At 34.0% G+C, this 11,063-nt stretch overlaps 1 protein-coding gene across 1 annotated transcript; it reads left to right on the top strand.

Annotated features, from left to right (window-relative positions):
• The first annotated feature begins 2,781 nt into the window (after positions 1 to 2,781).
• Positions 2,782 to 10,555, top strand: LOC133187279 (adenosine receptor A1-like). Its single transcript, XM_061322636.1, has 3 exons — positions 2,782 to 2,907; positions 9,312 to 9,902; positions 10,024 to 10,555. The coding sequence occupies exons 2-3, from the start codon at positions 9,345 to 9,347 to the stop codon at positions 10,522 to 10,524; spliced, it is 1,059 nt and encodes a 352-aa protein (XP_061178620.1). The 5' UTR covers positions 2,782 to 2,907; positions 9,312 to 9,344; the 3' UTR covers positions 10,525 to 10,555.
• The last annotated feature ends 508 nt before the right edge of the window (positions 10,556 to 11,063 follow it).

The following is an 11,063-nucleotide window of genomic DNA, read 5'->3' as shown; positions in this document are numbered from 1 at the left end:
ACCTTGATCAGGATCCCTCAAAAGGACCCCAGCAAGATGGACCAGATGATGGAGGGCGATAACAAAGAGTTGGAAATGATTCTTCGCAGTGATGGAAGCGTGTTTCGTCACACTTCACTAAGTCTTTCACTTTTCTGTTCCATAGATACGACCGACTTTCCATTTGACAAACAGTCGTTCTCTTTCCTTCTATCGATATCGGCAATCCGCTCTAATCTCAAGTACTCCGACTCTTCTGCTTGTCGGAGCATAGAACATGATAGTGGAAATCCCAAATGGACTAATCTCCGAGTCCGCCATAAGATCGTGTATTCTAGGACCAACTTAATGTGCACCGTCAGTATGAAGAGAAAACCCCTCTTCTTCGTTATCAACATAATCCTCCCAGTGGTATTCCTGGGGTTTCTAGAGGTCTTGGTGTTCGTGATTCCCGCGGACGCCGGAGAGAAGCTATCTTACGCCGTGGCTCTGTTACTGTCCTATAGTGTGTTTATCAGCTTCGTCTCCGACAACATTCCGGAAGACTCCGATAATGTATCTGATCTGTTCTTTTACGTCATCTTTCAGTTCTTTATAGGATCGCTTATCATATTTTGTACTACGCTACAGTTACGACTTTATCATCGAGACGACGAGAAAGACATCCCAAAACTGTACAAATACATTGTCAAATTTGTTAACATTCTGACATGTCGGTCTAGAGCATGTATCAGGAGTAAAGTCGAGAGTTCAGTGAAGGAGGGAGAAAAGGTTACAGATCCAGGGAATCCCACAACCTCTGTCCAGGAAAAACAAGAACCTGTTAAATACAGGAAAACAAGCCGTGTGATGAGGCGCAGTAAGACGAGGGGTGACCTTGCTGGAGGAGCTCGGCTTCCTGTCTCCATCAATACTTTCAACGCAGGGGACGGAAAATTAACTTGGCAAAGTGTCTCGTCTGCCATAGACTTTGTTTTGTTTTGGGTCTTCTTGGTTATCCAGATAGTTTTGAACATGTGGTTCTTTTATCCTGCTTACGAGACTGACTGAATACGGTAAGGATTCTGTAATGGCTAATATCTGCAAATGGAACTTTGATGGAGGAGTCTCAAACAATATTCTAAGAAAGGAGGATATGTGCAGACTTCGAATTATTTTAAATTTTTTTTCATCAAACATTGCGTCATAAGTGAAATGAGACGTCAAAAAAAAAAAGAAGAAGACGTAAATTCATCATTTCAATGATTTAAAAAAAAAATGGTGTAGTTTATGTCGACAATTTGACTTGAAAATATCTAGCCCAGGTCTGCTCAGACTCCATCTTATGATATAATATGTAGAATGAATATCTGAGCAAGTCTGTGCTCTAATTGTTGCTAAGTTAAAACTGAGCAAACTTTATGCATTTTTTCCTCTTTAAAAAAAGAAAGGAAGGAAGAAAAATTCAATACCTCAAAAAAAAAAAAAAAAAAATTACCAACTTCTAGTATTTCCTTAAATCCATAACATGTTTTGTTAACTCAGATTTTTTATACCATATATATACTATTGTGCACATTTCAAGAGATTTTCAAATTTATTTAATTGTTTGTTGAATTTTAAAATACTGTATGACAAAATTTTCATCTGTGACAGAATTCTTTGCGAATATTTCCCCACTATTTTAAATTAATTCAATAAAAAAGAAAAGTCGATCAGTAGCGGATCCAGAAGGGGGACAGTGGGGTCTGCCTCCCTCCCCCGGATTTTCAGAATTATTTAATCTATATTGGAAAGTAAACTGAATTATCTTTGCTCTTGTCCCTAGGAAACACGGACCACTGTCGTGTATAGGAAGGAGAGTTGTATATATATATATATATATATATATATATATATATATATATATATATATATATATATATATATATATATATATATATATATTGTATATATATATGTATATATATTTATATATATATATATATATATATATATATATATATATATATATATATATATATATATATATATATATATATATATATATATATATATATATATATATATATATATATTTGTATATATATATGTATATATATTTGTATATATATATGTATATATATTTGTATATATATATGTATATATATTTGTATATATATATATAAATGTATACATGAAGGAAAGCGACTTGTGCTATCCCCAATTTTTGCTTGTCCAAAAAAATCTAGCAGTGTAAAATTTTTTTGAGTGGGGATGAAACACACTCCCACCTCCGCCTTCCCTTTTTTTGGAAAAATTCACGGATGCGCCCTTTTCGATGTTCAATTTGATGTTAATCAATGCAAATAAACGAGCATGTCGTCCAATTAAATATAGTCTAATCAATATAATCTACCTCTTCTTGACCTGGTCACAGTTTTTGACACAAAAGGAAATAAAATACATAAACAACTTGATCCTTACAGGAGCAAAAATAATAGACTTCAACTGACTTTGGTAAATATATTTTTATTTTCTATTTAATTTCTAAACTTTGAAACGTTATTTATGTATTGTGGTTCAGGAAAACAAAATCTAGCCACAAAGTCAATTCGACGTATATCCCTCTATCACGGAACACGAAGTAGCGGACTAGAAGTTTTGTCCTTATTTTTTGGTTATTAGCGACATCGTTTAGGAATTGATACGTTAAGCACACGTGTAAATAACATTAATTCATCATAAAACGAGAAGTGAGTGTTTACGATCCAGTTATGATGAGATCATTTCTAGTCACAATGGGGGCGGCGATCCGAGACAAAAACATTATAAATCGAAAATTTTGTCCGCTTCCTGGCGAATTGTAAATTTTTATAGACTTTAAGCCTATAGATATGTGTGGTAAGATTGTCCATTTGGGAACCCTAGACTTTTGGAGAATACAATAGACCCATAATGACCGAACAGGTATGTATATAAATATTAGGATAGCTTTTATATCGACCACGGGTCGACCTCGTCCACTGTTTTCATAGTTTGTTAGCTGTTGGATGTTTTCCCAGCGCTGATTTTGGGACATATATAAAAATATAAATGAAAGTTATGTGTCCAGGAGAAATAGCTGGAGATACACTTATGGAGGTCAAAAATCATTATATAATCGTAAGTATAAACTTTTCTCTGAATGATGATAAATTAAAACTATATTTAGCAAGCACAGATAGCTCTATGAAAAGAAAAATACTGCAAGAAGGCAGAAAATTAGATTTTGAAATTTAATTAAAATTGTTCATTCGCACAGCTACAAAAAATTGATGGAAAAGGATTTTCTACCAAAAAAAAAATCATTTAATTTTCTGGCAGTTAAGTAAGATGTTTTCAAGGTTTAAAATAACAACATTTGAATACATGTATCTTGTCTTTTCAAATGTACCGTCGATTTTGATTTCACGCAAATATTGTTAGAAAGTCCCATGGCTTGCGATTTCTTCTTTCAATTCTGAAACGCTCCACTTCATATGTAGGTGGACTTAATTCACTGCTTCATTCTCAATGTTTATAAAAAATAAATTACTACAGCGTGTGAACTTTGATTAACCTTTCGAAGGTTTGCGGAAATGCATAAATATTTTTTCCCTCAAATGACTAATATAAGTTGTTTATATAAGAATAAAACATTTATCCACGAAGATTTTGAGATGTATTTATTTTCACACTGTATTGTAATGGAGTTTCTAAAGTATCACAAGGACAAATGCCCCCCCCCCCCCATGTTCCACTGCGGTAAAAATAAGGCTGTATAACTCTAATAAAATCACTCGACTTGGCGACGGTGATGCTTAGCCAACATACCTATTTATCTACATCACCGTAAAGCTAAGAAAACAAAAGAATAAGTGCTTAATATAAAACACAGAAATACCCATGTTTTCTTTGGTTTCTTGGCCACACAAGGGATGCTACATTAAGGATATGTAAACTGTACGTGACTCGGTTCTATGTAAACAATATAAATGATTCATCCGACACTAACGTATACATATTGTATAGGACAATGGAAATTGTCTGATATGTTGATTGCATGACAAACAAGAAGCATTCGATCAAGCGAAAAAATTGATGATTTATTGAAAGGCATTTTGATTCAATTCCATTTCCAATTAAATAAAGAATTTGTAAATAGGTAAAGAGGTAGGCATTAGGCACTGTGTTTGTCATTCGTCCTGGAATATGAAGGCGTTCATTCAAAGAAACACACGCCCGAGGCCATTATACGGATACTGTTAAACATTTTATTTCCCGGTGTCACATTTCGACCAAAATTAATAGAAGGAATTCAATTTTATTATATAAATATAATAAATGATATTAAATATATATATATAAAAATCAAGTTCAATATCGGAAGCGGTTGTTATAACAACAGGAAATAGAGACACGGAGCATTGAAATATCAGCTCCAACTTCTCCATTTCTTGTAATTCGCCTGAGTTTTTAATAGAACTTTTCTATAATTGAATCTCTGATTTATAGATAAATTATGAAGTTTTTTTTAAATTCTACTAATTCTATTGTTGTCAATGCGGCTTTAGATACAGATACTTATATGTATATCCAATTGTGAAAAATTATAAATTTTTAAACTGCAGATCAGCAAATGACCGATGATCCTTTCGATGTCGAAAACCCTTTCACTCATTTTTCAGTTGTTTTTATTTCACTGTCTTAAGATCAGACGACAGGTTCTTTAAATATAGTTATGTTCTGTATCTCATGGTATTTTATATAAAAAAAAATATTCATAATTGTCATTCTCATGTGATTTTTAAATTGTTTTCAATATGTTTTTAAAAATATATACACCAAAAATTGTGACATTGGCACTTCAAAAGATTACGCGTAGCGATTATATAAGAAATATCACCCCCCCGGTATCTTGCCCAAATGCCTGGTAAGGTACCTCGATTTTTGTGAGGAAACTTGTTTAAGTAGCAATATTTCAATGACAAGTTCTTTGGAAAAATTATATATTTTCGAGGAACGCGTCGTCTGACCTTAATTCGTAATTAACGATATTTGCTGAACCAGGATTGCCAAACAGCATCGCCTCAAACAGTCCACAATATACTAGTATTTTCTACATGTCATTGATTTCTCAATTTGTTGCACATGAAATGATACATGTATATAACCAGAATCACGTGCACGCAATGAAAAGGTCTGTAAATTAAGTTTAACATATCAAAAATATACATCATACACCGGAAATTACTGAGTTTCGAGGAGACATCACCGTGTTTTCAATCGCTTCCTGTGAATGATGAACCGCCACTTCCGTTTGTCAATGACAATTTTATAAATGTACCTGTATTTTGAACTGGGTAACTTGTGTTAAGTACAGTATCACAAGATAATAAGTTGATGCAAAGCATCAAATTGGCACCAAACGACCATGATTCCTTGCATCATGATCATCATCACGTGATGGAGCTGATGATTTCTGCAGATGAATATGTCCAGAATTACATGTATTATATCATATCGAAAAAATGAAAAATAACTCCCCATTTTCATATGTGCACTTTCTAACACAACCACAAATAGAAAGCGGACATTGATTTAACAATAATGAGCTCGATATGGCGAAAAAAAGTATAAACTTGAGGAATTGCAAAATGCCTTTATAAGGATAGACAACTAGCGTGTAAACCGGCATATACGTGTACATTATCTATAGCATGCTGGAAAATGACCGGAAATCGTAAGCATTTCATTAATAATCCTGATGTCATTTACACTGAAAACAAAACAGAAGTATTAATGAAAAACATAAAAGTAAAAAAGACGAGATCTGTCCCCAGCTTATTTATAATATAACCATCTTAGATTGTTATCTAGCCTTGGTCTCAATAAAGTATCATTCAAGAAATGTCAAAAACACAGATTTACATATAGTGAAATATGGAGATAACGAACAGTATTCAAGCTCAAAGTCCATTAAAAAATTACAAATCGTGAGCAGGGCAAACACAGACCTCCAAAAACATCAGAGTGGGATCAGGTGCCATGGAGGAGTGAGCATCCCCTGCCCACCGGCCATACTTGCCGTGTGCTCCTTGTCATGATCAGGAAATAAAGGAAAAATCCGTTGACAGTTTAGTGTGTAAATAATTCTCTAACAATTAGTTTGAAAAATGTCAGTCAGCATTTGACTTAATGATAGAATGTATTTGCTGACAAGGTCATTGTATCGACCATAGAACTTGCGAAATGATGACTTTAAACGAGACTGTCGATATTCTTGTTTCATCAACTTGTTAGTCAATAACTTACCTCGTTTTAGAAATTGTTCATACGAAGAGCATGCTCTTGCGTATCGAATCAACCGAGAGATATACACCCCATATGCAGGTGATAAGGATATATTGCTGCATAAGTAAGAAAAGTTGACGATTTAAAAGTTAAAGTCATCACGTTTATCATAAAGCTTTGTTGTTAGATTACCATTCACGTCTTTTTATAGTAAAATATCCAAATATAAAACGGAAGTGTCAGACTCTGTGGTATCTTTTATTCCAAGCTCACTGGGATATACTGTGTCGACATATGAGTGGAAATAACTATTGTTAATTGATAATACGTCGTCGATATACATGTATGTAAATGTCGAGTTGAAGGCCACAGCAAGAGATTTCTTTTCCTCATGTATAGGATTTTGAATAAATTCTGCTTCAGATGAATACAAAAATAGGTCTGCTAAGAACGGGGCGCAATTGGTACCCATGGAAATTCCAACAGATTGTTGGAAGACCCGGTCTCCAAAAACCACATAGATATTGTCAATCAGAAACTCTGGCATCTTTTTAATATCAACTTCAGAGTACTTGTGTGTACAATCAGCAATTTTTAACAAAATAATTTTGCAAATGACCAATGACAAGGTAAGTAAATTTACGAGTTCCATTTTTATTGAAAAAGCAGCTGTCAATGATATAAAAAAGCCTGAACTTTAATTTATCGTGGGGAATGTTTGTATACAGAGTTGAAAAGTCGTAAGTTTTTATGTTATTGATTTTAGTAAAATTTTGTGATTTCAAATTTTCCAAAAGTTTCTTGGAATTTTTAAGTATCCACATCTGATTTACACCACTTCTCGAATATATTGTTGCACAGTACTCCTGAAGTTTCTCCTTCACTGCTGTCAATATTTTAGTGAGGAGTAAAGAAAGAGGCTTGGTAACATTTACTGGAACCCGCTATGTATCTTTGTTTGTCCCAAAATTACAGTGATGAATCTTCTTATCTCTAGTATAGTCCAGATGATCTATATATTTTTGGTTGAGATCGATATTCTGATAAACTGGGAATGTGGTCACATAGAGAGAGCAGTAAGAGCATTCTTTCTAACTTGCCATTAATTTTAGCCAACCAATTACAAGTAACAAACACTTTTATCACGTGATTGTATAATTCTTCCTCTCTGATTGGCTGAGATTCAACATTGTAGAAAAAATTCTAATTATGTTCATCTGCACGATACCTTCCATGCGAACACAACATTTATGTTTTTCTACATGGTACTAAAATAGATTGAGAACTTCTAAATAGGAACAATTGGTCGTTGAAACTTATATCACCAGCATCCAACTTTCAGGTGAACATATAAACATTTTTTTTACTACTTCGCACCAAAAATAGATCACGAAGTTCCAAATTAATTAGGGATGTCAACGAATATTCGAATATTCATTCGATGAGTTGATATTCGAATATGAAATTAAGATTCGAATATTCGGCTATATCACAATATGAATCAAAAAGAGAGGTAACTCTGGAGAATTTCAAGGTAAAGGTACAGGGGTTATCTATCTTATTTACTTGCAATTAATTTAGATCCGCCGGTTTAAATTGTTTCATGAGTATTATTCACTACGTTCTTAGTAGAGTGAATCTTTTCATTTTGAGTTCGGTGTTTTATAAGATCAGTCATATGGATGATATTCCTCTTAGAGATTCGATTCCTTCTTCTAACGATGATCCCCAACCACCGGCAAAGCGGGCTCGAAAGCCCGACTATCTAACTCAGTTCTCGCCCGAAAAGGAAAAATCAACGAGGGTGAATGAGCTAGAAAATTACTTAAGCGATCGTATCCAACCAAATGAAGATCCCCTGTTATGGTGGCGCAAAAATGAAGAAAAATATCCCGTTCTTTCTAAACTCGCCAAGAAATTTCTTGGTGTACCCGCGACGTCAGTTCCGTCTGAGAGAATTTTTTCTTCGGCAGGACTTATAATTACAAAACTTAGAAATAGACTCTCCAGTGAGCTTGTTGACAAAATAATCTTTCTAAACAAGAATAAATTTACTTGACAATTTAATTACTCAAGTGTGTATATATAGAAAGTCCGTATTGTTGTGATTAAAGGGTTCAATTTCATAATAGATCTATAGTTTATTTGTTTATCTCGTAATTGTCGTTTGCATTCTAATATAATTATAGTCATTAGATTGGAAAACTAGTTAAGAGAATGGCCTAGGCCTAATTATGATCAATACGCCGTTTCAAACAGGTGTTACGTCTCTAAGAGTTATCTTTCTTGTTGCTTGCTTAGACGATCGGTTCATCAAGTGTACTGGAGCTTCAATCAAACTTCCATTTTCTTGTGCTTTGACTGTTTTAACAGTCAACATATTAACATCAAATATTAAATATATATATATTGTACAGTGTCTCCCTAAACAAGTCTAGATTTAACTTTCAAACACTGAAGCAAAGTGTGTACTATGGGCAGGGCAATGCGTATATCAGAACTTATTTATTGTTAAATGACATCAATTTTTATCGAATATTCGAATATATTCGAATACTGTTATCGAATATTCGAATATTAATTATTGACTATTTTGACATCCCTAAAATTAATACAACCAGCAATCTTGTTTCTCTCATTGCATTCGACTTGGACATCCAAAAATATAAACAATCAAGAGATCACAAGGTTTGTTTCACGAGTTTGTTTCATTTAATCATTGAATTATATTTTATAAAATAACTATTGCTGTTTTCTTTCAATTAATACGACGATTTAGCCATCCTCGAACTACAATATTCACCTCTCCCTTCGGGCTCGATGAATATTGTACTTCTCGGATGGCATCGTATTGACCCCCCAAAACAGCAGTATATATATTACTGTATTTATTCTTTCACAAGACAGTTATGTAAGTTATAACCATATCACAATCAATCATAATATTACATGTATAGCGATATGTGTTAGCACAAGGCAAACTGACAATAATCATTGTTAATGTGAGTCGATACTTAATAAGATAAGGATTCTAATTTAATTATTGAATTTATTTTCAGCTGTTTGTTTCAACTGAATAACATTAAGGAATAATGTCTGCGTACGACCCGAACCTCACCTGTCACAAATGGGTCAAGGACTTTCTGCCCCGTGATAGAGAAATCACACTGGAGTTCGCCAATAAAATTCTAGTCAATCGTCTGATTGGTGGAATCATATTCCTGGGAATTCTAATTGTGATCGGATTGATTGGAAATGTTCACGTTATCTACGTTTATTGCCGAAAATTTAAAAATTCAAACTACCGAATATATGTGTTATGGCTGGCCATTCTTGACATATTTAACCTGTCTGTGAGTGCCCCAATGGTGATTATCTATCTCTGCTACCCTGTGACGTTTCAGTCTGAGGCATTCTGTAAAATCTACAGATTTATTCTTTACTTTGTAACTATTTGTTCGACATGTGCTCTGGTTGTTATTGCTATAGACAGATGCCGTAAAGTGACGGCACCATTAGGGACCCAGATAACGTCTCGTCAAGCACGCCTGATGTGTGCTAGTTGTCTTGTCGTCAGTTTAATGCTCTCGTGGCCAAGTCTTATTTTATATGGAATTACCAAAGTGCCAACAGGCATACCAGGGTTAATGGTAGGATTTATTATTTAGTTAAATTTAAAAATTCAAATAAAATTACCCCTTTTTCCTTGTCATAATGTCTTTGAGTTAATTTTAACAACTGAGATTATATGATTATTTATGTTGATTGCAGGGTTATAGATGTCTAGCAAGTGGCGAGACTCTGAAATACCTGGCTGTTTTCCATATCTGTCATATTCTGTTTTTTCTGGCTGTGTCGTCTGCTCTGATCGGCATATATGTCGCTATAGGGCGTAAGATTTATAAACACACCTACTTTCAGGACAGTGTCCGGAGGGGGTCAGATAGATTCGCTGAGGAGTCTCCGCAATTAAAGGCCAAGAACGACAACCGTCCGTCCCACATCTCCCAGGCCACCCTAATTCGCACCACAGGGACGCTGTTCACCGTGACCTTGGCCTACATTCTCAGCGCCATCCCACATCACGTTCTTTCCATCATCTACTTCGTCAATCCCTCCTTTGACTGTTCTTTGACCCTCCTTGAGGGTCAGTTCTACTACACGTTCATCTGGTCGTACTTCATAAACAGTGCCATTAACCCGTTTATATATAGTTTCCGGGATTCTAAGTTTAGACATGAAGTTAAAGTTATATATGGTCTAACTGAGTGATATGATATTGTACATAAGTAACGCGATATGTTATAAGTCTGTAATGCAATGCATTACATGGAAAAATATTCTCAATATTTAAATAATGTATATATACATGTCCTTTTTACTTTGACTCTGAAAAGTGTCTACTGTTAAGATGCCCGTCCCTCAACTAAGAACGCTAACTCTTTAATTCTCATTTATATGAATGTCTCAATGTGAAATTATAAATCTTTTCGCGCAACAACTCTCATTTCATGCTTCTTAATACACGTATATAATAAAAAGGAGTTTAAAATCTTGGAAACGGTCTTGTAAATAGTTGATATGTGCTTCCAATAAAAAGACAAAAAAATTGTATTTTTAGAGAAATCAAACTTTATTTCAACTCGCCTTTTTAGCTTGAAATTAAATCGAGCGATCTCTGACATCTTGCAGTGTTATAACATGCTATTTACACAACGTATTATATGTGTATATAAAAACTGAAATTGATAGAGGAACTTAAATATCGCTTAAATTTTTTTTTTCGGATCTCTGGATATTTTAATATTTTA

The sequence above is a fragment of the Saccostrea echinata genome, unplaced genomic scaffold (assembly GCF_033153115.1).
Source record: "Saccostrea echinata isolate AGI-Se365-2 ecotype Australia unplaced genomic scaffold, CSIRO_AGI_Sech_v1 ptg000014l, whole genome shotgun sequence".
Classification (NCBI taxonomy): domain Eukaryota; kingdom Metazoa; phylum Mollusca; class Bivalvia; order Ostreida; family Ostreidae; genus Saccostrea; species Saccostrea echinata.
This window is presented reverse-complemented; position numbering and strand designations above follow the sequence as displayed.

What these genes read in the sequence shown, in the direction of transcription:
- LOC133187279 (XM_061322636.1), top strand. Translation starts at nt 9,345, where the DNA reads ATGTCTGCGTACGACCCGAACCTCACCTGTCACAAATGGGTCAAGGAC. An exon ending in CAGGCATACCAGGGTTAATG is followed by an intron (nt 9,903 to 10,023) that starts GTAGGATTTATT and finishes TGTTGATTGCAG; the next exon opens with GGTTATAGATGTCTAGCAAG.